Source organism: Fusarium vanettenii, assembly GCF_000151355.1.
Source record: "Fusarium vanettenii 77-13-4 chromosome 7 genomic scaffold NECHAsca_22_chr7_11_0, whole genome shotgun sequence".
In the NCBI taxonomy this organism is placed as follows: Eukaryota; Fungi; Ascomycota; class Sordariomycetes; order Hypocreales; family Nectriaceae; genus Fusarium; species Fusarium vanettenii.
In genome coordinates, this window is record NW_003315863.1 from 77594 (window position 1) to 103502 (window position 25909).

At 49.7% G+C, this 25909-nt stretch overlaps 10 protein-coding genes across 10 annotated transcripts; 6 read left to right on the forward strand and 4 right to left on the reverse strand.

Annotated features, from left to right (window-relative positions):
* Nucleotides 1-548: 548 nt before the first annotated feature.
* NECHADRAFT_45657 (uncharacterized protein) lies at nt 549-1834 on the forward strand (the record flags this gene model as incomplete). Its single annotated transcript, XM_003044310.1, has 7 exons — nt 549-742; nt 795-864; nt 933-960; nt 1012-1024; nt 1072-1498; nt 1546-1630; nt 1680-1834. 7 exons carry the CDS (start codon nt 549-551, stop codon nt 1832-1834), a joined length of 972 nt encoding a protein of 323 aa, XP_003044356.1.
* Nucleotides 1835-2642: 808 nt separating this feature from the next.
* On the reverse strand, nt 2643-4665 carry NECHADRAFT_45864 (uncharacterized protein; the record flags this gene model as incomplete). The annotated part of the gene is made up of 5 exons (XM_003044437.1): nt 2643-3641; nt 3711-3888; nt 3942-4103; nt 4157-4331; nt 4377-4665. The coding sequence occupies 5 exons, from the start codon at nt 4663-4665 to the stop codon at nt 2643-2645; spliced, it is 1803 nt and encodes a 600-aa protein (XP_003044483.1).
* A 776-nt stretch (nt 4666-5441) lies between these two features.
* On the reverse strand, nt 5442-7413 carry NECHADRAFT_45807 (uncharacterized protein; the record flags this gene model as incomplete). Its single annotated transcript, XM_003044438.1, has 3 exons — nt 5442-6355; nt 6405-6653; nt 6780-7413. 3 exons carry the CDS (start codon nt 7411-7413, stop codon nt 5442-5444), a joined length of 1797 nt encoding a protein of 598 aa, XP_003044484.1.
* Nucleotides 7414-11162: 3749 nt separating this feature from the next.
* Nucleotides 11163-13238, forward strand: NECHADRAFT_82999 (uncharacterized protein; the record flags this gene model as incomplete). The annotated part of the gene is made up of 2 exons (XM_003044311.1): nt 11163-11490; nt 11554-13238. The coding sequence occupies 2 exons, from the start codon at nt 11163-11165 to the stop codon at nt 13236-13238; spliced, it is 2013 nt and encodes a 670-aa protein (XP_003044357.1).
* Nucleotides 13239-14735: 1497 nt separating this feature from the next.
* On the forward strand, nt 14736-15381 carry NECHADRAFT_83000 (uncharacterized protein; the record flags this gene model as incomplete). The annotated part of the gene is made up of 2 exons (XM_003044312.1): nt 14736-15042; nt 15095-15381. The coding sequence occupies 2 exons, from the start codon at nt 14736-14738 to the stop codon at nt 15379-15381; spliced, it is 594 nt and encodes a 197-aa protein (XP_003044358.1).
* An 849-nt stretch (nt 15382-16230) lies between these two features.
* NECHADRAFT_95115 (uncharacterized protein) lies at nt 16231-17650 on the reverse strand (the record flags this gene model as incomplete). Its single annotated transcript, XM_003044439.1, has 6 exons — nt 16231-16490; nt 16542-17083; nt 17145-17273; nt 17335-17392; nt 17443-17584; nt 17630-17650. The coding sequence occupies 6 exons, from the start codon at nt 17648-17650 to the stop codon at nt 16231-16233; spliced, it is 1152 nt and encodes a 383-aa protein (XP_003044485.1).
* A 1186-nt stretch (nt 17651-18836) lies between these two features.
* NECHADRAFT_45748 (uncharacterized protein) lies at nt 18837-19664 on the forward strand (the record flags this gene model as incomplete). Its single annotated transcript, XM_003044313.1, has 2 exons — nt 18837-19265; nt 19329-19664. 2 exons carry the CDS (start codon nt 18837-18839, stop codon nt 19662-19664), a joined length of 765 nt encoding a protein of 254 aa, XP_003044359.1.
* A 649-nt stretch (nt 19665-20313) lies between these two features.
* NECHADRAFT_83003 (uncharacterized protein) lies at nt 20314-22681 on the forward strand (the record flags this gene model as incomplete). The annotated part of the gene is made up of 4 exons (XM_003044314.1): nt 20314-20756; nt 20817-21852; nt 21912-21997; nt 22048-22681. The coding sequence occupies 4 exons, from the start codon at nt 20314-20316 to the stop codon at nt 22679-22681; spliced, it is 2199 nt and encodes a 732-aa protein (XP_003044360.1).
* Nucleotides 22682-22927: 246 nt separating this feature from the next.
* Nucleotides 22928-24212, reverse strand: NECHADRAFT_83004 (uncharacterized protein; the record flags this gene model as incomplete). Its single annotated transcript, XM_003044440.1, has 2 exons — nt 22928-23976; nt 24029-24212. The coding sequence occupies 2 exons, from the start codon at nt 24210-24212 to the stop codon at nt 22928-22930; spliced, it is 1233 nt and encodes a 410-aa protein (XP_003044486.1).
* Nucleotides 24213-24868: 656 nt separating this feature from the next.
* On the forward strand, nt 24869-25707 carry NECHADRAFT_83005 (uncharacterized protein; the record flags this gene model as incomplete). Its single annotated transcript, XM_003044315.1, has 3 exons — nt 24869-25267; nt 25319-25528; nt 25588-25707. The coding sequence occupies 3 exons, from the start codon at nt 24869-24871 to the stop codon at nt 25705-25707; spliced, it is 729 nt and encodes a 242-aa protein (XP_003044361.1).
* Between the last annotated feature and the right edge of the window lie 202 nt (nt 25708-25909).

The following is a 25909-nucleotide window of genomic DNA, read 5'->3' on the forward strand; positions in this document are numbered from 1 at the left end:
TGGTCAGGCCACTCGACAAATGAGCCTCGCTTCCCTCTCAAGTTCAAATCCTCTCCTCTATTAGAACAAAGTTGCGAAGAATAACAAAGTCAACAGCAGACTAGTACGTGGCCCGACACAAAGCTGGAATGTGCACACCCAAAAACAGTCAAGACAACAAGATTAGCCGTGGCGCTTTCACCACCAACAGACAACTAGCGATGCATGATGACTAAAATCAGCCAGGGGTTGGTTATTCCCCTCAATCCCCAACCCCGCTTTCCGTCCCGTCGGATCTTGCATTCTGCAACCCTCTTCCCGTTTGATACAGTCTTGAGCATGTCTAGCCCACCTCAAGGGGTGACGGACCCTCCCCAGGGGCCGAGAAGCACGGGTTCGCGGGTCAAGTCGCCGTCAAAGTCGCCGTCTGCTTCTCCGCCGCGACAGAATGAGCTGATTCCTGCTGATGATGATGTGGATGTAAGCTGTATCATGTTTTTGGCTATGGAGTGCCACTAACAGCTTGTAGGATGATCCTGATGGTGATCTTGATTCGTCTCTAGGGTCTGATGCGTAAGGAAAAGCATAAATCGCAACATGTGATTGGTACTGATGAGTTATGTAGAGAGAGTTCAACCGCTTCTGTTTCTGCCAGTCTCCTCGAGTACCGCCAAAGTCAAGGACGTACCTATCACAGTGACAAGTTTGCGTCGAGTTATTTCTTCCCAAACGATGATCAGCAACTCGAGTCTATGGATATGACGTGCGTCTCCGGGTAGATCGATCCTGGTGAAGTGAGCTAACCTAAGATGTAGCCACCATTACTTGTCGCTCCTCCTAAACGACGACCTATTCCTTGCACCCCTGAAGGCGGATAAACTTCAGGTATTTCATCTCTCACAAAACTCTCATTAGCCAACCGATATTCAAGCTGACCATCAATGATTTGACAGAATGTTCTCGATGTTGGTACCGGAACTGGTGAGTTACTAAACGGCGCTCACATGAACGTCCGCTAAAGATGATTTCTAGGTATCTGGGCCATGTAGGATACAAAGGAGTACTATGATTACGTTCGCTAACAAACTCTAGCGAATTCGCCGATCGCTATCCTAATGCCGAAGTCACTGGCACCGACCTCTCACCTTGTCAACCTACCTGGGTTCCCCCCAACGTTCGCTTCGAGATTGACGATGCCACTCAACCCTGGACCTGGAACGACAATCACTTCGACTTCATTCATCTTCGATACCTTTTCGGCGCTATAAAAGACTGGGGAGCTTTGTTCAAGGAGGCATATCGTTGCGCTGCCCCTGGAGGCTGGGTGCAAACGGTCGAGGCCGATATCGAGTTCCGCAGTGATGACGACACGATCCAGCTAGAACCGGCTTTTGACACTTACCACAAGCTTTTTAGAGAGGGTGGCAAGGCCTTGGGGAGCTCTTTCTTTGTTCATGAGGAGCAGACGAAGGCGTTTCAAGAGGCTGGATTTGAGGACGTCAAGATTGTTGATATCAAGGTTGGTTTCTCTCAGCTTTGATGGAACTGACTAACATACCATGTTAGTTTCCTTGCGGAGGATGGCCAAAGGACCCAAAACTTGCCGAGGTTGGACGATTTGTTCAGCTCACCTTTGAGAATGACGTTGATGGTAAGGGCACCCTCCTCCTGGAGTTGAGTCAAGTTCTCACAGATAATAGGATACACTACGATGATGTGGCACGACGTCCTCAAGTGGCCCAAGGACGAGTACCAGCTGTTCCTCATGGGCCTGCGTAAGGCGGTGCGCAACCCTAAGGTTCACAGCTACCTGGTTGCGCGTTACATATACGGACGCAAGCCCGACCACGGATAGGCAGCATGAGGCATGACTTCATAAGCACCAATGACTTTCAGCAACTCTGTACTTGGCCATTTTTCTAGACCTTACGTTTAACGTCATATCCCTTTGTTGATTCTATGGAGAACGTGTTAGTTGGTGTCTTTTACTGCTCTCTTGATAAAAGACGGATCAAGATGTTGGAGTCTTCCTCAGTTTGCATCGATTGTTGTCTCCTTGATCAATAGCGTCATGTACTTGCATATAATCGAAACTGTTGTTGTTGTTGTTGGCATGTGCTTGTGTGTGCAGCCTCCAGTCACATCAGTTGTGATTGCGAGCTATCTGCACCACTCTCCCAGTGTTCTGGAGACTAACTTGAGACGACAGCCATCGAAGGCCGAATGAAGCAAATGATGGTTGGCTTGGCATGCAAACTAATTGGAGCGCATGGATGGTGACCTTGCTGGCATTAGGCGCGGGTGCCGGCTCGCGTGGGTATCATTATCCGGGGAAATGCAGGTCCATCGGATATACGGCTTGGAAATACGGGGAAATGGACTTGCCGTTTTTCTGCATTAGCGATGGCGGGGTAAACTAGCTGGGATGAGCAATGATAGCCTCGAAGTCGATCCGACGAGGCATCCGATCTCAAGTGCCGGAGTGGTATTCGGATAGATGGGGCCGATGGTGTGTTGTGTCACCTGGGCATCGCTCAGATCATTGTCACCTTGCGGGCCTCATGGATGAACTCTTGAGCTCTTGTCAGGGGCCAAGAGGCAGGCTGTCTATTGCTACACTGGTTCTAAAACGAGTCCTGCCATCTGTGAGATAGACGGAAGATCTAATGGGAGAAAGGAAGCATCCTAAACACAGGCGTATCCTCGGGAAAAGGCTCCGATGGAATGTCAATGAGCTCTGGTTGCAGGAAATGTGCCAGCTCGCCTTCTCCAGGGTCAACTTGCGCCGCAGACCACCCATCTCCAAGCCAAGCCAACCTGTTCCCCTCTTCTCCATCCCTATCCTCACTGTACACGTAGTCGAAATCCTCCCAGCGGGGCGAACGCAGAGTTTCCATGGCGTGCAACGCACTCCCTGGCCACACACCTGTTATCCGGTCACCTCTGCCCCCCTTGTTTTTGTACCAGCTGCTGCAGCTGTCGAGGTACACTGTTCCTTTGAAGTACTCGTCGATGATCTTGGAGAAGTCTTTGACTCGTGATGATTTTGGCTCCATGCTTGAGATGCCTTCCTTTTGGAGTTTTCGTATACACTTGACGATGTAGTCCCCGGTCCTTTCGATCATAGTTGTTAGAGGGCCAGTGCCGATCGCAGCGTTTGGACCCAGCATCATGAAGTAGTTGGGGAAACCATCTGTAGCGAGAGATAGGTACGTCTCTGCATAGGGCTCAAATCGTTGCTGCATCGTCTGGCCATTCTTTCCAATCACTGGGAATGGTGGAGGAGCGGAGGTTTGGAACCCAGTGGCGCAAACCAGAATGTCCAGCTTCTTTTCCTCTGAGCTCTTCAGAACTAATCCTGACTCTGTCGCTCTGGTGATGGGAGTATTGATGAACTCAACGTTGTCTTCGACGAGGGCCTCGAGATATCCCGGGCCTGGTGTTAGTCGTCGACAGGTCACCCCAAAGTCTGGTAGCAGCGACTCAAAGATGTTCGGTTTACTCTCTAGCTTCTTTCGCATGAGTGCGATTAGATCCTCTCGTGCAAGCTTCTGCATCTGGGAGTCCTTCATGGTGAGAGAATGAGCCGAGTTGCCATCTCTTTCGATCGCAGTTCGAAAGTTGAGGTAGTACTCAGGGTCGGTTGCAAACTTCTTTCTTTGCTCGGGGGAGACTGTAAAGTGTTAGCATACTCTTCGCTCAAGCTCGGCGATATGTGATGACTTGCAGACTTCGTCATCTATTCCAAGACTCTTCATCACGGATTCGCCAATCGGCTTGGATATCCATGTCTTGCTTCGAACAAAGCAGCTGAGCGTAGTTCCAGGTAACTTCTGCAAGTTGGGGATGATCTGAATCGCACTGCTTCCACCGCCAATGACACCGATTCTCTTGTTCTCAAAGTTGACACTAGGAAGAAAGAGTTAGTGTTTTTTAGACGAAGGGTGCTTGTACTGGCATACCTCTCATCCCAAGACGCAGAATACATGACCGGGATCTTCATGTCCTGAAGTCCCGGGATATCAGGCCAGGACCTCTCGTTCAGAGTGCCCCGGGCGCTGATGACAACATCCGCCGTATCCTCTAAAGTCTCTCCAGTCTGTAGGCTCTTGACAGTGACATGCCTAAGGTCGAGTCAGTCACGTTAGTGCAAGAGTGATCGGCTTCTCTATCTTACCACTGCGACGCCTTCTCATCCCATCTCGCGTCAAGAACCTTGTGCGAGGTTTTGATGAAGCGGTCTACCGAGTAGCGTTTTGTTACGGACTCGAGATATTGTAGAATCTCAGGTCCTGGAGCGTGAGACTGGCTCCAATTAGGATTGGGTGCGAATGTGTACTGATATGAGTGTGCTAGAGCTGTTAAGGAGGACGACCACCTGCTCTAAGGTTTCTTACATGGAATATCACAAGCGCAGCCTGGGTACCGATTTTCATACCACGTCCCTCCAATCCCGGAGTTCTTCTCGTATATCGTCAACTTGACATTACGAAGTCGTTCAGGTATGCGAATGCCGCAGTAGATTCCAGAAAAGCCAGCGCCAATGATGATGACGCTGATAGGGCGGAAGTTCTCGACAACTCGGGGCTTAGGAGGGACATCAGATCCTGGGGAGCTTTGAGGAGTTGTGAGGCCGTTCAGAACAGCGTGTGTTGGAGTCTGTGGTGGAGTTGAGACACGAGACATGGCTGTTGGCGTGGTGTTTGGGACCTGAAAAATTGCAATGACGGAATGTGAAACCAGGGTAGCAGAAGAATAAATGTGTTCCACGGAACTACGAGACACGGGGTTGGATAACTATAAGTTTGGGTAGTCTCTGGTTCAAAGCCTTAAATCGCTTCCATTGAGCCGGAGGGACCGTGTATGCCTTACCTTGCTTCACGATTCCTACGAAAACCGGGCCGGGGACTTGCATTCAGCTCGGGTAACGCTCTGGATTCGGAAACGTATATCCTAACCATGAACGGACACTATGCAGTACCCGAGACAAGGCGGGGAAGAGGGGTCATGGTGTTTCCCTGTCTTGGCCAACGGGAATAATAGCTTTGCAATAGGAGCATGCACACTTAACGCGGATAGGAATGAGGCGTCTGAGGGGTCCGTGGGACTGCTGTGCATCTTAGGACCCTGACTGAAGCAACACGTAATACTTTGTAATACTCTATGAAGCCCGGGATAGGCCTAGCCATTACGCCACATGGGATTCATGTTATACACTGCTCCGACTGAGGTTCCGCACACCGCACTTTGCACCTTGGGAGGTTTTTAGGCTCGGCTGTGTTCGGATATCGGAGTTGAATAGAGTGGCACACATTCTTCTCCGGTGTGGAAGGATTTACATTCACTTGGTTCCTCAGATATGACAGTGTACGTTGGTAGAGGAGCTTTGAATCTAAAATATGGATTACTGAACAGACAATATTCTTTGAAATAGTCAAGAGGTACATTAATATCTACTCCTCTTAAGAGTATGTAAGCCAACCATGCCAGGCATTCCTCATTCTCTCTGCCCTATCCACGGTGAGATAGGCTGAGTTGGCCAGTCTCACCTGCAGTTGCTTAAACTTGGCCGTCGACGCGCCCTTCTCAAACAACATGTCCAACTCAAGATAAGAAAGACCCTTTGTTTCCGGTAATCGGAACCAGCAGTAAACAAGACAAAGAAAAGCTGTCCCGGCATATACAAAGCATGATTTTCCCTCCACGTCCCAGGCTGTAGGGTTCAGCATCTGCGGCGCAATGATGTTGTTGATGATGGTGAAGAGGTTGTAGATGATTCTCGCCAGGGCGATGGTCTTGACTCGTAGACGGGTGGATGGGAGCTCGGCGACAATGACGTAGCAGGTTGGGCCAATGGTGAGGTTGTATGCAAATGTGGTTGCGATGAGAATAGAGCCGAGAGACCAGTTCAACGCCTTATGGCCTTCCAAGACCACGGCCAGGATACCGCCTAGAGTCAGGAGAGAGGCTGAGACCGCGAGGCCTGTAAGGTAGAGCTTGCGGCGACCGATGTGAGATAGAAGGAACCAAGAGATCATACCCCCAACCAGAGCCATGCCGTACATTCCCGTGGCAAGACTAAAAGACTTTGAGGAATCAAAGCCAGCTGCCTCGAGAAAATAAGGTGCATAGCCTGTCAAGGTCCATCCACATAGTGCTTGGCATGACCACACCATGCAGCAGATCTCGGTTCGACGAAGGTTGGCACCCTTGAACAAATCGGCGTAACTTGCACCACCATAGTTGAGTTTACGCTCGACTTTGTTAGTGTGCTCCATCACGGCGATCGTGTCGTCGATGTCGAGGTTGGACCGCTTGGTCAGACGCTGAAGAGCATGTCGCGCCTCAACCTTTCTCTCACGTCGGATCAACCACCCTAGGAGACATCTTAGCATAATTCGGACTCGGGATAGAGGATGACTTACATGGGCTCTCAGGAGCAAAGCAGATACCAATGAGTAGTGGGATGGCCCATGCCCATTGAAGAGCAAAGGGGATTCGATAAGACCACTCGGAGTTGTTGTGGATCAAGGCTCGGAGGATGCCGGTGCCGAGGAGTTGGCCGATGACCCAACACATGTTGACGTTACTTAGAAGACAGGCACGGATGATGGAGGGGACGACCTCGGCGGCGTATGTAGCTGCCAAGGTTTGGATGACTCCCCATGAGATACCTGCGAATCCAATTGTTAACTGTGATCACTCTCACGTAATGTATATGAGTGAGGGGAGAGGAAGGCCAAGAGAGATAAGGGGCTGAAGAAGAAGAGAAGACAAGAAAGAAAAACGTTTCCACGTACCACAAAGCGCTTGGGAGATAAGCAAGACAGTGATGTTGTGAGCAAAGAATGCCGGAAACACGGCCACGAGCAACCACAGAAGACTAATGATCATCATCTTCTTGTAACCAATCCTGTAAGTGACCCATCCATGCACAAACAGGCCAATGACCTCACATCCGACGGCGGCATTCTGCAGACCCATTTGCCAAAGAGGTGAGATCTCATAAAGAGGACCCTTTGGTGTCTCAGATAATTCTCCATAGCGACGTCGGAAAGAAGGAAAGGCTATGAAGCCAGCAATCAGTGACTTGTCATAACCTTCCATGACCACCGTGAGGAAGAGTAGTAATGACCACATGATGGCTTTGGGGTACTGTTTGCAGCAGTTGATCAAGGTCATTTCCTTCTCGGCATTCAACCCCCGTTGAATCTTCCTCCCCGTATCGTCGGAGCTGTGAGATGCGCGAGGGATCCATAGTACATCCCTGGCATTGCCTGGCTGTTCTTCTGGAAAGGTAAAGGTAGGTTCGGGTTCTTGGACATGTGAGACATGGATGTCTGTCTGGATGATGACCGATTTGGAGTTTACGGGAAGCAGGCCTATGTCGTCTTTGCTGCTGTTTCCCGAGGTGCCATTCGATTTAGAAAACATGGTGAATTAAATAGAAAAAGATAAGGAGCGGAATGCCTTTCGGCGGTTCGTGAGATCGACAGCCCCAGCGTCAACTAGACCAGGTTAACGCTGCACCAGACATAATGATATATACAGCTCGATCCTTTGCCGTGGCATGTCTGGTCTGCCTCGGCTGGGTATTCTCATCTAGACTGGGGTAATTAGCCATGCACCCCAGGTTCAGCTTTCCGGCCGTATCTCGGCGGCACATGTTTTGATGGCCAAGGTGGATACAGGGACATCTTTGGGCGTCATGCGAGTGAGCATGTCGGGCTATTGCCTTGTTTGGTTTGGTGTCTTGTGTTTGTTCTATTCCGTTTACGAGGAAACCTGTGGCTGTTCCATGTTGTGGCTTTCCGAATTACTGGAACGGGACATGGGTGTTGAACTGTTGATCGAGATTGGACCATCATATGATGGATGTCAGATGAGTGCCAGAAAGATGGCAGTCGAAAATATCACGATAAAAGCACGAGACTTGGTGCGTGCTCTCTCGAGTCGGATATGAGCCAAGATGTTGAAGACACTACAACACCACCCAATAACGAGCCTTTGGGTGATGTTGCAACCAATCCATACTCATTGAGTAGAAACTTCCTGAATGCCTACTCACAATCATTCATATGAAAGCAGGACCTTTCTTGTGTTTCGAGTCTTGACTACCTTACTCTTTCGGACAACGACCGAGTCAGCCACCTCAATAGATCAAGTAACTATTACTCAAAAGAAGCCAGAGCGTCGTCGAAATAAAGGTCAGGAGGCGACGAAGAATTTTTATCACAGCATCAAACCATCTTGACCTTTCCTTTCCTTTCCGCTGCCGACTTTAACCGTTGCCCGATTATCCACCCTCTCTTGAAGCTAATCCCCCCACAAGAATTCCCCATGGAGAAAGGTTCTCTAGCGTGTAGACCCCCTATTATTCATAGCGCGAGTCTCGAAGACGGCGGGTGATCAAGGCCCGCGGTCCGCACAAGGCACGTCACCAATCAGAAGCTCTACCGGCGCGGAGGCAAACGGGCGCTAGAAGACGTTGTCTGTGTCAAGTTTCGCCGAGAGAAGGCCTAGCGACCGCAAATAGTTGGAGAACTCGAGCTCGATTTGGGGACCTGCGTGGCAAGGCTGTTCAATCAGACGTGTTGGCAGGGATCTTGATTATCGGCCCTTTCCTCAGCCCCTGCGTCTCGTCAACCCACACCAGTTGTCAAACTAGACTTTTTTGGATGATGGCAGCCAGGGTTGGGACAGGTTCTAGATCCGAGCAGGCCGAGGCTGATGGGAGGAAAGCATCTGACATGAGTGAGCAGATTTGCAAGAGGGAGTATTATTTGGTGTCTGCAGCCGCCACATATGTGTCGCACTCGGTAGAGTTCTTGGCGTTGGCTTGAGATGTAGAAATAGGCCCGGTTCCATGGTTTGATACTCAACAAGGAGATAAAACCTTGGTGGGCTCGGTTATGCTTTTCTGCTTCCATTCCTGCATCCACTCAAGGAAGTCAACCAGGGTAGCGTCTTTGAGCATCCGGGGCCCCGCGTAAATGGCAGTAAAAGGGCCGATATGTGGTGGTTTATGGCTTCAAGCGAGTGAATATTGCGCCCTGCTAATTGACGGCTTCAAGGTTAAAGAGTGCCTTGGTTGGCGCCATGATGTGATGAACGAAAAAGGTGCAGAATGGTGATGCGTAGAACGAAGGCGACTGCGAGTATTATCACATTTCAAGCCGCAGTGAGATGTGATTCTTGTCAACGGGCCGATATCGAAGGTGAACGTCATTCGGAGCTACTTCTTTCTCAAGAAACCAATTTGCAGCGCCGTGTCTTTTGCTACTGCGGCTGGTGGCCTCTTTTGAAGACGTCATTGGCGACAAAAACCCCATTGATAGGAACAAAAACACAACCGTACGCGCAAGCTAGGCATCGAACCCATGAATTCACAACACCAAAGTCAAAGGCCAGGCAACACCCCAGCAGAAATTATTCACATCAGGCAACACCGCAATCAACATGCAAATAGGCTTTGCAGCACTTCACATACGTGTCAGCTGGCTCAGCCCCAAGGCGACCATCTGGCTTCTTGCTGCCTGCTCATCTTGTAAAAATGGCTATAAAAGGCTGCCTTCCTTCTTCACTTTCAGATTTCTTTTTTCTTCTCTTCTTCATCCAAGTGCAAGGGCATTCACCTACCCTATGAGGTTGACACTGAGGGAGGCATTGCTGGAGGGAGTTCTACTCTCGACCATTGCTCCTCATCGGGTTCGCCTGGTGAGGGAATTTTTGAATCGTGCTTTGTTTCATTGCGTTCTGTCTTTTCAAGATGGCCGTGAAGAAGCTGGTCGGAATGTGATAGAAAATGTGTTTATTGTCGTGTTCCTTGATATTGCGGGCGACGGAGATGTCATTGATTAGGTACAACAACGCGATGGAAGACGGAGATAAAGCCGGAAGGTTTTAGTTGTCGGCGTTTTTGTTCTTAAGGCTATCAAGCAATGGTTTGTTGGGTGAGACTTTTAGAGAAATGTCATAAAGAAGGACCGAGACTGAATAACTCGGATTTTCTCATCTTTCATGGATCACATGAGCTGTCACTGCCATTTATGTGAGCTCAAGAAACAAGACTCTCTTAATCACCTATATTAAATAATTATTCAAGCCAATTTCTAGCTTCTTCGTCAGTTTTTGATGAAGCTTCATTCGCATAGACACATGGGAATGGTTATTTCTTTTTCAACGGCATACAATCGATCAATTTCATACTCTATCTCTACTTCAATCTAGTCATTCTCCAAAGTAGGGTTATCGTCACCTACCAGCTGGAACAGAGTATGCATTGATTCAAACACTCCTCAGGGCTCAGCTCCTCTATACAGAGGTCTAGTTGTTGGCAATCTCTTCCACTAGCTCCACCATCTCCTTGTCACGAGCCTTGATTTCAGTGTTCGTCTTGACCAGAGCTCGCGTCACCTTCTCTCTCTCTTGGAGAGTCAGGTTGGCGGGCGCGACTCCATCAGATCCGTAGAGGACCAGCTTATGGATGTTCTTCTGCTCCTTGAGCTTCTGGGACTCTTGCATGACTTCGTTGAATCGCTTGGCGGCGAAGATAGTAGCCTGATCAGAAGACATTTTAGTTAGCTTTCTTACTTGGTAGTAGGGTAAGGTGAGATTTAGTTGTTGGTGAGAGAAGATTGTTTCTGAATGTTGGTTGACTGCTTGTGTTGCCGATGGTGGATTCTCTTGATCAGGGGATCACAGCTGGTTTATGAGTTGTTGACTTGCTTGGTCCTTGCGTTCACTTTCGAGTGTATTTCTTGTCTTCATTCATTCCACTTCAGGAATGTGCTGGTGACCGGCGTCTTTCTTGGTCGAAGGGGTCTTGCAAAGCTGGCCACACCATTATTCCGCCCAGAAATGGGCCTTTGTCTCAAGAATGACTCTTTGTTGAGGGGTCTTATTGGCAGCCATCTTCATCTTTCAATGACTTTTTGTTCAGCTGTGCCCCCCCATTCTGGTAAGGGCAAGGCAACCCCACGGCCGACGTGGCGACACGTGAGCAGACACGAATGGCGGATGGCAGAACCTACCTTATCTCTCAGCCTTGACTCGGGTGGCGTCCATCCACGATCCAGGCTGTGCAGCTTGGTACTGCCAAGCATCTTATTCAGCAAAGAGCCCCAAGTCAGCCCAATCCCAGGCTCAGCTGAACCCGAACTTCAATCCACAAGAATCCCATGATGGAGTGGCTCTCGGGATGGCTTACTGGGCTTAGAGCCGCCCCATGTCCCTCCTGTGGTCGCAAGCTTGGGCCTATCGACTGGAAAGACGACTGGAACTGGGTCACGACGTTTCAAAGAATCGATGAAGCCTTGGCACTCGGCTGCCTGAGATGCATCTTCACCGTCGATTGCATAAAGGCCTGTCCAACAACGGCAAGCATCGATTATTCTTTGATTGAGCGAGCCAAGGCTTGGAAGAGGCACAATTTCATCTTTGTTCGTATCAAGGACGAGGGATCCGAGGTTGGGTCGCGCGATATCGATCTGGAGCCCTTTTCACCGCAAGGTGCGTCAACACGAGCTGTTAGAAAGACGAGGTCTCATTGATGTATAGAAGGAAACACGCTAGATATATTGCAGATATCAAAGCTACGGAAGCCTTTCATCGGAGACACATCCTCAAAACAGTCCTTTGCAATGGTTTCCTCTTGGATAGAAGAGTGCTTAGAGACGCACCCAGACTGCGCAAAGACTGAACAAATCACGCGCGAGAAGAGAAAGTTTCCAACCCGACTCCTTGACTTAACCAGCGGGAAAGTGGTGCTTCGTGAGGGCATCCGGCCAGACCGATATGTCTGTTTGAGCCACTGCTGGGGTAAAACTACCCACACGGCCTTGACGACAAAGAAGACGTTCAAAGACCACCTCGTCTCTATTGATTGGGACTGCCTCACGCAGACCTTTCAAGACGCCATCACAATTTGCCGCCGGCTAAACATTCCCTTTCTCTGGATCGATTCTCTGTGTATCATCCAGGACTGGGACGAGGATTGGAAACGCGAGGCCGCTCTCATGGGGAGTATCTATGAATCCGCCTTCTTGACCATCGCCGCAACAAAGGCCAGTGATAGTTCTGGAGGCTGCTTCTCCAAGGCTGATCCGGCGTTCCTTGGATCCCCGGTACCCGGACACCCCGGCTGGTTGGTGAGAGAACAACGGACCAAGTTTCCTGCCACATGGTTTGATCTTGCTAACGACTCTTCCAAATTTCCGCTCCTGAGCCGGGCATGGGTATACGAGGAAATGCGTCTCTCTCGGCGTATCTTGCACTTTTGCTCGGACGAGATCATGTGGGGGTGTTGCTCTGTCAGAAAGTCCAAGAGTGGCACCAGCAACGAGTACAGAGACTCTGAGAAACAGCCCTTTTACCCAGAGACAACCGACATCGAAGTCGGAGAGTACGCCCATCTCGACTGCGTTGGCCTGTGGAGGCAAACGGTCACAGAATTCTCGCGGCTCAATATTACCTATCATACTGACAAGCTACCTGCCATGGCCGCCCTGGCGGAACGCATGGCTGAGATGAGGTCTGGCGATGACACATATCTAGCTGGCCTTTGGCGAAGCACCCTTGCACAAGATCTTCTCTGGAAACTTAAGTACGAATCCTCTCGCCAACCGCAACCCAGTGGCGTGCCAACCTGGTCCTGGGCCTCGACATCCTGTACTGTGATATGGGATTCTGGATACACTACGGTGGCCTCATTTACCATCAAGAATGTGGACTACGAGGCCTCTGGGCCAAAATACCTGGGGGGCTGCCCGAAAGCTAGAATCGAGATTGAAAGCCCAGTTGTGAGGATTGAGGGGATGAACGGTGTCTCCTTCGCATTGTGTCACGAGACAGGTCTTGCGAGTTACCAGAAGAATTACACTGGTGAACAAGACCAGCAACAGACAAGTGGCTACTTCGCCATCAGCCAGTACAAGCCCGATAGAGCCCCAGATACCGTCCCCACCGAGATATACACCGACACGATTTTTATCCCAATTGCTTTCCCTGAATTGGAGTGGCATCTGCCTATTGTCGGCTTGCACGTTGGGAGGAGGCGTGGCTGTTGCAACTATGAGCGGCTCGGTTGGTTCGGCATGGAGCATGCAGAGTATTTCAAGCACTCTAATCTGAGACTGGTGACCAAATATGGGTGGTCTTATGAGCATGGAGCGTACGAGAGACCGGATCAGGAACCTTCCACCAAGAGACTACTGGATGTGTTGTTGAAGATGCCTCGGGAGGTAATCACGCTTGTTTGAGGACGTTCACTCTCTGCCTTCCTTGTTGGACTTAGTTCAATCCGCTTCACGATATCCGGTCGCCCCGCCGACAATGATCTTCATGATGGCGGGCATATGCAGTAGGACGCCCGCTGAGGGGTTGACGATGCAGAGAAGCGAGTTGGATGGAGTTGCAGCAATGCCAAGTTGTCGGTTCCACTATGTATCCTACCTTTGAAGGATCATGAAGCTTGTCAAATGCATGTATAAGATGTTAACTCTTAATATAACCATTAACTCGTGTTATCTTTCCGGTTCATGACAGCATGGCAATTGTGTTATTCACATTCTGCTTACCACAGTAAAACCTGATTCTTTGTTGTCCACGTCTACAGGACCACAGTTGTGAAGGCCTCATGGTGGGCCTTGTGGAGCTTTTGGTGATGCAGCGGGCCGAACTGACTCACACAAGCGTCTGGGCAAGGCGGACTGTTGATTATCGACATCCACCGCGAAGGCGACATATCACTACTGTCTTGCTTAATGTCTTTGTTTTGGTATCAGAAGGCATACTTAGCTGTGAAGTGGGCTGAAAAGGGCTTCTTATGCAGCACCAAGTTCACAATACAGCGCAACGGTCGCGTTCTAGACTGATCAGTAATTCACACAAATTCCAAGTTGGTTACACACACTAAAATGCTTGTGTAACGTTGTTGTAAAACTTTTCCAGTGGCAAACTTGCCAGCGAAGGGAGGCTCTTCTGACTCAACACGACCCAATTGGACTACCGAGGGCCAGTAGCCTCGAGACCATTAGAAATTGAGGCCTTCTACTCCACCATTGGCGGCTCTGGGCCCTTGTTAAATAATTCGGCACTTATGAATTCCAACGTCCAAAACTCGAGCCGAACATCTGTGGCTGGCTGCTCTTGGTTCCTCGATAATGGCATCCCGGTAAGCGCCGTGCAGTAACCAAGCTTTGAGGGGTAGGTTACATCAATCAGGCATGAAGTCGCATGCTGTCGTCCCGAATCTGACTTGGGTCCGCTGCAAACCTCTGCTTTGGTAAATAGGATCCGGCATATGTCATACCGAATTGGACATGCTAGACAGGCATCTGCATGCAGAATTTTACTTTGGTCCAAGAGACCCGGTGTAAAATCGTATGCTGGCTGCACCGGATGCGACCTGTTGGGCCGGCATTTGCCTGCAAACCTCTATTTTGGTCAAAGGGACCCCTTGTAGGTCATACGATTCGCGCTGCTGTCACTTGACGGGGGTCGTGAAAATTGACTTCTCTGATGTGTACGCCCTGAAATTCTACAGGCAGCCACATCAAGTTCAGTTGTTCATGCCTAACGAGGAATCTGCTGTATATAAAAGCAGCAGCCGCTGTTGATGGTCTGATTCTCACCATCAGACAAGTCTAGACTGTTTGCCTTTCAATGAACCCCAAGCATTACCGCAGTTGTGAACTTGACAACACCTCCCAGAGAACCCATCCCCCACCCCAAGCATCGCCGTTACCGCCGCCAAAATGAAGGACGAGCGAGTAAGCGACCACATCCGTTTCCCTCGCTATTCCTACCGCGTCTCCCGTCGCACGGATGGCATGAGTGGATACAACGATGTTATGGGACGAGCTGTATTGATCTGCATCATCAATGATCTTGCCGACGTCGTCGATGCTGTCGAGGATCTTCGTCTACCCTCAAGGCCTGAGGATCGGGCCAGACTGAGGATCGAAAGACGAAAGATGTGTGACTCCGTGATCAAGGGAGCCAATGACTTGACTGCCATATTCGACTCGGTGAAAACAGAGAGCAAGTACACCGATCTTGCCCGTATGTGTCCCATTGTTGTTTTGTCCGCCAGAAGCTAATTTCAACAAATCAGCCAAGAACCTGCCGCAATATCGCAACCAGATTTGTGGCCAACTATTGAACCCACTGCGAAAATCCGATCCCAGAAGAGCGACCACCTACGGGCGGCCATTTTCCTTTACCCCATACCGAGAGAAGCTCCGTATCATCCTGTCCGGTATCGAGAGAGAGCTTCGTCGATGGCTCAAGGTGCCCCGAGAAGAGACGCGGAAGTCAACAAAGCACGGAGGACAGCAACAAAAGAGCCGATCTCACCGAGGTTCATCACCGCCAAACCCGGGTCTATGCACCGTCATGTAGATTCTTCCGAAAGTGGAATCATGGGGACGCGTCATGGATTTAGCGAAGTTATGATCTGATTTTAAGCGACGGAAACAAAACAATTGGGAACACATACAGCACCAAGAGACTGCGACTTTCTTACATCGTCAGGTAGACGAACGGGATACAACTAATTTGGACGGGGGGATCTAAATAGATAGCTAAAATGGCTGTGTTGGAGGCATTTTCTTTAAACTTAGGTAGTTAATCTTAATTTCATTTCATTTCGCCAACTCTGCTCCGGGCATAAAACTATGCACTCTTATGTCCACCTTATGCCTCAACGCGCGTCTCATTATGGTTCTTAGATAAGAGCCTTTCAACGATCTCACCGCTTTCTTGGAGATGCATGTGAAGCATGGTTATTGTAACATAGTTACTTCGTTAGCGAACAAGGAAGATAGCGTACCGAAGACAGCCGACAGGGGACATTAGAACTGTCTCAGTCAGATATCTCACCGCCGGGGTCCAAACCGACGCAATATTAGTCTTGAGTCTAGTCAATAAACCTGACTAGCCTAGTATTCATCAAGCCACAATCTCAAAATGGCACCGATCGCCTCTGGTTGATGCCACGCAGAAAGATGCCCAGCTTCATCAACCGAGTAGAACCTCAACCGATCCGTCCCTTTCCAGAAGCCCCCTCGCCTTGCACCCCATGCGTCTACGTCGGTTGTGATTTCGCCGTTACTAAAGTGCCAGTCTTTGTAGCCGAGGCTCTGATACTGTGCCTGACCTTTCCAAGGCTGTTCATCCAACAGGCGCATTTGGCCAGGTGTGTTTCTGGAAAACTGGTTAGTTTCGTGGATTAGAGCTTGTACACTAGGCTTACATGATGATATCATTGTTTCCGTTGATGAACAGAACCTTAATGTCTGTTTCGTCAAGAATCCAGCTTAGCTCACGCGTCACGGGGAGATGTATATGTCCATCATTCTCCCAGCGCTCGCCCGTGTCAAAGTCAATTAGATCAAATGCGAAATTATGAAACCCCAATTTCTTCTGAACCCAGTTTCGATTGAAGAAATTCCAGGTAGGTCCACACGCAAAGTTCGAGCACATAGGAGGAATCTCGCACGGATGACGGCCTGTATCATCGTTGTCAGTAATAAAGCCCACTTTTGACTTGGGAGACTGACTGTCATAAGGATCCCATCCTCCAGGGCGCACTCCATCAAGGAAGAACTCGCCAATTGTCTCCTCGCAAACCTCGTTTGCCGCACGGCAGATGTCGATATCGTATGACTCTCGGCAGCGAACTGCCATCATCTCACAGGTGGGTATCGCGGCGCGCATCGTAGAGCAGGCAGTCTCGTTCATCAGAGGTGCCTTGCGACCATCAGAGGCCCAGTCGGTACAAAAGAAGTCGTAGTAGCCGACAAATTGGCGAGTCGCGTCGATGTATCCATCCAAGATGACGGCTGATGAGATGTTGATACGAGGTTCGAGGCCTTGCTTGGCATTCTCTCGCTCGAGAGATGCTATGTGTTGTGTGTAGGCAGTGACATAGTGACCTCCCATGGACTCTCCCGTTATATGCCACGGCCGTCCAGCAAGTTCCGGAAAGACGTTGTGTGATAATGTCGACAAGAATGAGTATACATCTCGAGCTCCCTGTTTGAGGGTCACGGCGATCTGATCCCGATCTGTTATCTGTGAGAAGCCGACCCCTACTGGTTGGCTAAATAAGGTTAGTCAATTGGATGCTCACATATTACTTGCCAAGACTCGAGAGAGCTTACTCGATGTAGACAACGTTTGCGTGATCGATCCAAGAGTATTCGAGGCGCTGAGTCGAGTTTCCATCACCGTTCACGGAGCAAGGACCGCTACCCATGAATAGACCCATCTCCCCTGCTGCACCCGGTCCACTGATTGCGGCCAAACGCGTTGGTCAGCACTTGAAGTCGTTAAAAGCTTGTTTTAACTCACCCGCTCATCCATAGTAGCAATGGATCTGTTTCTGGGTTCCGTCGACTCTCAAAGTACCCTAACAACATGAGTCTCTAGCCCATCGTCTTCAAGACTGGGCATACACACAGAAAAACATCGACTTGTCAGCCGTTACGTTGACCGTTCCCGTCCATTGCCGAGATCCAGCGTCACAGATGTCAGGAGACTGCTCACGAACTTCAAAGTTCCGGCTTGGGGATTCATCAATCCCGGTCAGTGGTTTCTGTTCCTGAGCGTTGACGAATAGCGTCTCGCCAGCTAAAAATGCTGAAACGACGATCCGAAGCAGCCGCATGATGGCCACCCAGTCTCTGGGTCGCGTGGAGGCGCGGTATCCCTGGTAGTGCGCGTGAGTAAAAATAGGGAGGAGGATGCCAAAACCTGTTCCTGAATTACTAATTCCGGACTCCATAGGATTGGGGCGAAGCAACCACGCGACGACCTTCCTTGGTTAGAGCACACGCGCGTGTGGGGCGTGAGGAACAGGATCAAAACACCCATGTTCATTCAGCATGCGATCTTGCTCCGAACCCCCCAATGGAGCCAGATAGATCCTTATTAAGTTATCTTATCATTGCTGTTCTTACCAAGTAATAAGATACGATCCCTGAATTGCTCTCGAAGGGGTGAGTCAGTACGAAACAAGATCTCATTGTTCCATCACCGATGGTCATGGTCATGTCTCATTGTGTCGGTGAAATAGCAATTAGATCAAATTGGTGGCGTTTCTCTGTCAATCGCTTCCTGCAATCAGACTTCAAGGCATAGAAGTACTAACATGAAGACCCAATCATTCAGATAGGTACGCTAAACTCATCAAGTAATCTGCAACTCTTTCTCGTATCAACCCAGTGTTAAAGCATGTTGAGATTACCCTATACCAGAGCGGAATCCGTAATGAGTGCGACCTGGGAGGTCGTCTGCCGGACTCCGAAGTATTTGAAAGGCCGGGAAACAGATAGGTACCTATAGATGGATAGTCAGCCCAAGTACCTGTATGATGTGGTGACTCGGCCGATTAACCCGGGTTGAAGAGTTCGGTGCTCGGCCTCCGGCGTCGGAGTGGGGCCGAGATCTAATTCGGCCGAAAGAGCAGAAAACGCCGTGCGGCCCATCCCCAACCACTGTCAGGTGTACGCTTGATACGCAAAGGTGAGATCCTTCCACCAATCCAGAGCCTCCTTATCTGACAAAAAGACCGAGTTTAGCAGGGCCGACAGCCCTGCCAGCCAAACCGGCTTTGCCAAGTCAAACTTGGTTCTCGGCTCGTCTTACGGTTGGTCTATTCGCCATACGCTACGTCTGCGCTGATGCTCTTTTTTCCCTTCTCGGTTAAAGGTGGTTCCTTGTCAGACGTCACCTTGCTCTCTCGTAAGCGCAACTCAGGCGTAAGCACGGGGACAGAAGTTGAGTGAATTTAAATCCGACAGTTCCCTGTTGTTCAGCTGTCAAGGCATCTCTGAATCATCAAGAATACCATAATGGCGGACGACAAGCAAAAGCCGATCATCTTCCTCGTTCACGGCGCGTGGCATCGTCCACTGCATTATCGCCCTCTCATCCATGCTCTCCAAGCCAAAGGCTTCACCGTTCTGGCACCTCCCCTGGCAAGCTCTGGATATGATGACTCAGTCGACGGCAAGACGTACCATGACGACGTGAAGCGTGTCCATGATGTGCTTCTGCCCTTCTTGGATGAAGGAAGAATTGCTATTGGTATCGGCCACAGCTACGGAGGAGTGCCTCTCACCGTAGCTATCCAAGGTCATACTGTTGCCGAGCGGGCGGCCAAAGGCCTCAAGGGAGGAGTTGCATCAGCCATCTACATCTCAGCGACCCCGGTTATCGCGAAGGACATTTCTATGTATGAGTCTGTGGGAAACAAGTATACGACTGACTGGCTCCACGATGTTTCTGTACGCACTCCATTTCTACTTTGCTCAACCTGAACGTTTACTGATAAGCAATTCTAGGAAAAACGTCTTCCTCTTAAACCGGACATCGCATCAGATGCATTCTATTTTGATGTTGAACAGTCCATCAGGGATGAAGCAATGGCGCATGTTTGCCACCAGAGCCGTGGTCCCTTCGAGGTTCCTGTTGTCTGCACGCCGAAGGACCTTGACATTCCCAAGACTTACGTCGTCTGTCTAAACGACAAGATCTTCTTGAAGGACATTCAGGCTTATGTGGCGGATAACTGGGGAGCTAAGCCCCTTGAGATCGAATCGGGACACAGCCCGTGGTTGATCGATTCTCATAGAGAGTGGCTTGTCAATCTTGTTGAGGAGGAAGCAGCTAAGGTTTGAGGATGATAGTACCCTGTAAATCAATTGGGGACTTCTACGTTGAAGAATACTTCCTGTAGGGAGATATTGCGGAGAGGCGGGAGCAAGATAGAACTAGAAGTCGGCTATATACGTCGATATTCCCCCAAGATGCGATACCCCCTGAAAGCCCAGGACCATTTCTAGGTACATTGAATACAACTATTTCTAGTCCCTATACGCCATTTACTTCAGTAACTAGTATCTTGAGAACCCTGTCTCTTATTGCGGGCGGACATATTGCCCATTGAATGATCCTCTACCAGGTATGATCTCAACCATAGCCTGTTCAAGGCACTAGTTTTTGTCGCAATAGCCGAACTTCCACAGTTAAGTCCAGTGGGACATGCAATTTTTATTCAAGTCTCTATTGTTCTTCATCCTTAGGAAAACCAAGTGGCTATAATGCTGAGCTGGGATTGGAGGAGGCCAGCACAAAGGTTGCCTTGTAGTTCGCCTTCTGGGCTTTTTCTGCCTTGTGCCCAGTTCTGCGCTGTCATTTGTATTTTCTGGAATTGATCACTCACCGCTTGTTGACAGATAAAATCCCCAACCCTTTATCCTTATCCAACACTCTCGCTGCACTCTCCCTAGAACTTTAGGTCGGTTGTGAGGCAGCTCTCTTGTCAGGATGGGTGACTTGTCGACGCTGGCCAATGGCTTTAGCGTGATCGGTCTGGCGGATGTGGTCTGCCGTGCATCCATCCAGCTTTATGACTTGATACAGGGACTTCGAAACGCTCCAGCAAGACAGCAGCGATATCTGGGTATCCTAAGAGACCTTACGCTCACCGCTACTCGAGTACGACTTTGGGTCGAGAGTCATGAGAGGTCCACATCCTCCCTGGGCGAGGGCCAACACGAGCTGCAAGGGGTATCGACAATTCTCAAGGGTTCCGAGGATCAGATTCGGCAATTGACAAGCTCTCTTACCCCATCTACAGCTTCAACTTGGCTCGGTCGATGGCGATCAGTGGCCGGTTTTGTTTGGGACGAGACGTTATTCCAAGAAGCTTTCGATCTGTTGGAAAAGAATAACAACTGCTTATGCATCTTGCTCCAACTTTGCTCAATGTAAGTCATCCTTCACAGCCTCTGAGAGCTATCCTTGGGCTGGCGCTTATCTGGACACAGAAAGAATGGAGTTAGTCTTAGCAGAGAAATGAAAACCGTGAGCACGAACTTTCAAGAACTTCGGAGTGTGCTGCTCAGTTCGGGCACCACCATTCGCCAAGACCTGGGCGCTCTCAGGGACCAGATCCAGCTGCGTGCTAGGAGCACACCATCCAATGCAGAGTTTCAACTGTTATCCCAGCAGATTGGCGAGTCAAGCGAACAACTGAAGAATCTCCTGGATGACCAGCGTCTTCACTATTCAAATTTGGACAACGCCCTTGTTCGTCAGGCAGACCTCCAGAAGTCCCTTTTATCGGCACTTGAAGTCGCCAGGAAGCCTGCTTTCATTGTCGCCGCCACTCAGATGATTGAGGCAAATTTAGTACGGCCGGCACCAGCACTTGATTCTTCGAGTCATCCCAATACCATGTTTGGTATACGAAATCCTCATCAAGTTTTGCTGTCACTGCTGCTTATCCGTCCAAGGCTGGTGTCTTGTATCCAGCAGATGGCCAACGTAGGCAGAATGCATCTTTCACAGCCCGAAGTCTCATGGGTGAAGTCGGAATTTGAACTACTCCAGCGTTCGGCGGCTTTCCTACTTGCAGATCCAACGGCGAAGGAGAAGGATATGTGGTCTTGCAAACCCCAAGCCTACACGTTCCAGCCTCGGTCCAAAGACGTTCAATTTCGCCACAAATACGCCGATAGGACTGCTGGAGGCCTTCTCATTACTGACAGCTTAGTGGCCTACGATGGAGCGAGAGAGTCTCAAGATGCAGCCAAGTTCCATGGTTACCGGTTTGCCTGCATAACAAATCCACCAGACTGCGAGCCCTCTGGACTTTTAGCAGTATTCCATCGAAAGCAAGATCTTTTGATGACAAGAAGTCCTCAGATCACTCGAAGTTTGCGGGAGTTAACCATTATACCTCAAGACTCGCCGATCTATCAGTTCGTAATCGAAAACAATGTTGACAAAATGTGCGAGATATTCAGTAAACGGGAAGCATCGCCGTTTGACTACACACAGGACGGGATGTCCCTGCTTGCTGTATGTTTTCCATCATTTGGTATATCCATACAGATGTAGCTGATGGTGCGTTCTCGTAGGTCGCGGCACTCTCTCTCAATACTGAAGCGGTCGAATTTTTGCTTCAACAAGGAGCCGATCCGTGTAATTGTATTCTCGACGAATCGTAAGTCTTTCTGTGTCACCTCAAGAGACTTGACTAATTAGGTATCCTAGGGGCGCCCATGACATTTGGGATGTGCTAACCAACAACGTTCCCGGCAGAGCCAGCGACGGGGAACTTTTCTACGCGGCAGAAAGGCTACGACAAACAGCAAATCTTCTATCCAAGAGGGGTCTCGATCTGCCAGAAGAGACTGCGGGTCCTCAAATGTGGATAAGCTTAAGGGTGGCTGCATACTTCGATTCGGAGGAGGCTCGGACTTATCGTGTAAGAGTTGTGAAGTGGTCACAATGCCGCGATCTCATACATGACCAGTACTCATGTTTACCCTTCATTGAAGATTTAAGGGAGAGACTGGATAGTATGACAAAGGCAGAGGAAGGGTCTTTGGTTTTCATGTCAGACTCTAAAAGCCTTCTCCGTCCTGTGCTGGAACGCGTTGCTCTCTGTTACTCCGACGCTGCAAAGCGAAAGTTCAATGCTGGTTTGGAGTTCATTCACAAGGACTCGGTGCAGGTGGAGATCACGCCGAGAGTTCTGGGAGATTTGGCTGCACTTGAGAATAAGACGAGAGAAGCTGAGGGGACTTTGAATTGTTGCGACCTCACAAAGTGGTTTTTTACGGAGCTGCTGGAAATACTCAAGAAAGGGGCAGTCCATCGCACTGATAGCTCTCCCCCCTGGTAGGAACCCGACCTCCTTTGAATTCTAACTTGGACGCTTTCACCCCTGACCTGAGGCCATTGGCTTGACCACTGACGAACTGGGATGGGAATCGGAATGAGCAGAAGCAAGCAAGAGATGGGCCTGAGCGAGAGTGGCGCAGTTTTAAATAGGCAAAGCAACTCAAAGGTATATAGATTGAGATGATATTTACATGTAAAATAAGATATAGTTACTCTGAGACTAGTCCTTGACCCTCGTAACTGATGCTCATTCTAGTGAGCCAACGACAGGGACCCCAAAAAGACACGCAGGAATAGCCTGGTCATTGTCATTGTCTGAAGTCAAAAAGCCATCAAAGTCGACATCGCTAAACGTCTTGCCTGCATTTTGACAGTCAATAGCGTTATTTGCCACTGTGTCAAAGTTGAGACCAGTGCTTGCGATTGCTCCAGCCGCATCACGAGGATGTTCACCAGTAGCAAGAGTAACAGGTATTGTGCCGTCGCGGTACTTGAACTGCATGCACTTGTCTCGCACGCGGGTGGATGGCTCAGAGATACACTGGCCGAACTCATCGGGGTCGGAGAGGAGGAGGTTCATGCTGATCTTTGTCCACAGCTGAGCGAGAGCAAAGATCTTGAGGTTGCGTGAGATGGCCTTCTCGTAGTCTTCCTGCGAAGTTGGTGTGCTGAGACCAGCTCCATCCTTGAGCATATCACCAATAGTGTTGTCTGAATGAGTGTTGAGGAAAATGTCATCGTTCTGCTCCTTCATGTTCTCTTGCACCCAAGCAGGGACAGAGCCTAAGAGATCCTTGAGGATCTGGGGCTGGTTGTCGATGTTCTCGTCTTGATCGGCTTGTTCGTTGCGAGCGTTCTTGAGCAGCTTTCCAGCCAGCTTCTTGAATCGTGGGACGATGGTACGGAAGGCAGCTAGCTCAGGCCCAATGGGGGCTAGGACAAAGACGAGGGAGAGCTCTGCAAGCTTGAATAGGACCTCCTTAGGAATGGGCAGAGGTTCAGCCGTTGATTTGGTGACGAGGTCATCGATGAAGTTGGAGTTGAGGATACCGTCAACAGCTGGCTGCACAGCATTGTTGATGTTGCGAAGATGCGTGTACAGGTTGATCCATGCCTGACCGATGAAGCCAAGCTGGGGGTTGTGAAAGGCGCCGCAGACGGTCCCGCTAAAGTCGTTTGATTCCCCCACAAATATGAAGTTTGTCGGGATCGTGCACTTGTCCGGGTTGTTCAAGTCGGAGCACTGAAAGTCGAGTCTTGGGTTGTCGTCCTGAAGGAAGAGTCTGGGGTACTCGGCTTACAACACACATTAGCTGGCGTTGAGCACTCAGAGAGGGTTTGAACTTACGGACTTGGCCAAAGCCGAGAGTGCCAGATATCGTGGCATCGATGGCGTTTGTCCTCCAGTTCTCTGGGGTGAGGTCGCCTGGCTCACAGCCGGTGTTTAGAGTCGGCCTTTCATCTTCTTGGCGAGGCTTCAAAGGCGATGCCAATGCCAGGGGCAAGAGAAGTGCTGTTAGAACTGAATTCATTGTGAGAATAGGGATATAGAGAAGGTGAACTAAGTTGATGCTCGCCTGTCATACTAAGATATTTGAATGTTTGTTTGAGTCAGTTACAAATGCATCCTCAAAACGACAAAGCAGTATCACGGCGGAAAAGCGGCCGAAAACGCCAAGAATTTATGCATAACATGCTCAATAAACGGAGCAGAACGACGGCGGAGATATGACCGAGGCGCTTCAATGTAGTATCGCGCTTATTAGATCACGTCTGACCTGGAGGCTAGGCTAGTGCTGATGGAGCTGAACGTTTTAGCCGTCTCACCAACTACCGCGACCCCTGTCAAAAGGCATCAATCAGAGTCTTTGTTTGACGGCTTTGAGCAGGCTATTGGATCCTTGATGCTGACCAAGCCCTTTGGCATTTCCTGCGAATGTTGGGGCGGCCGCCCGCTTACTTTTTTTCTGTCGACAAGTGCCGGATGTTGCATTAACCGATTACAATGATTCCAAACTTAGATATTGAGGATGTAGCTTATTTTCAGCCGAAGTCCCTCGTGACTGTAAGCGCAGTTGACGCCCCGACAGGCGCGAAATAAAGAGAGAAGCGTGTCACCCCCATAAGCACTCTGTCAGTTGCCATTTGTTGCCCATCAAATCATACTGCCATCTTCTCATCTGTCGCAATGGATCTCAATGTGGGATCTGCTTATGAGCCTTACTCTCACCAAGGACGCTTCCATGAACCAGAGCACCTTTCTGGTGACAAGTTGTTTGCTGCCATCTCGGATCAACAGCTCCTTCTTAAGCGAAAGAAGGCCGACCAAGGAACCCAAAGAACCATCGAGGGACTTCGGCTCACTTTGAGAGTTCTCGAACTGCTTCTCGACTTGAGTACTTTGGCATTGATGCTCCATGCTGCCATCATTTGGTGGACAACACGCAACAAGATCGTCAACAATGGGTCTGGTTGGAGAGTTATTCAATGGCCTCATACGGATATGAGGCCGACATGGACCATGATGGGTGTCGCTATTGGCACAACCTTGGCTCATGTGGTATCTCTCATTACACAATGTAGGAAGGTTTGTTTGAGGGTCCCACGGCTTGCTATCGACGTAGCTAAGTTTGTCTAGTTCCGTTCCATGCGTGAAGGCGCGTGGCGTACACGAGCAGTTTACGCCAGATCGACATTCATCACGGCTGCTTGGTCTGCTGCCCTCGCTTACTTCAAAATGTCCAACGAAAATGCCAAAAAGACGCGCCATTGGGACCTCTGGTCTTGGACTTGCAACGTCCGGGATGAGCAGGGCGAGATTCCTTGGGGCTCTCTGTGCACTGAAATGGTATGCACGAACCCTGACAAATGCAACTAAGCCTGGCTAATTCTTACTCTTCATTATAGAACTATTGCTTCATTGCCTGTCTAGTGGCTGTGCCGATGGAGGTTATTGGGCTTATTATCTTTATCCTTTCCCACCAGAGTTCCAAGCGTCGGGGCAAGTACGGCGTGCTCAAGGGGTAAATCTACACTCCAAGTACGTCTAACTTGATTGAGAGCAAATTACATTACGACTTATAGCAAAAGATGGGAGATGCATATACATGTGGTGATACGGTCAGTTTAGGGAGTCACAATGGGATATGAACCTTGCGTTGACGGGACAAAGTTGTGTCAACTGCACAAGAACAATGGAGGAGCTCAAAGTGTCTTCAATGATATTCAA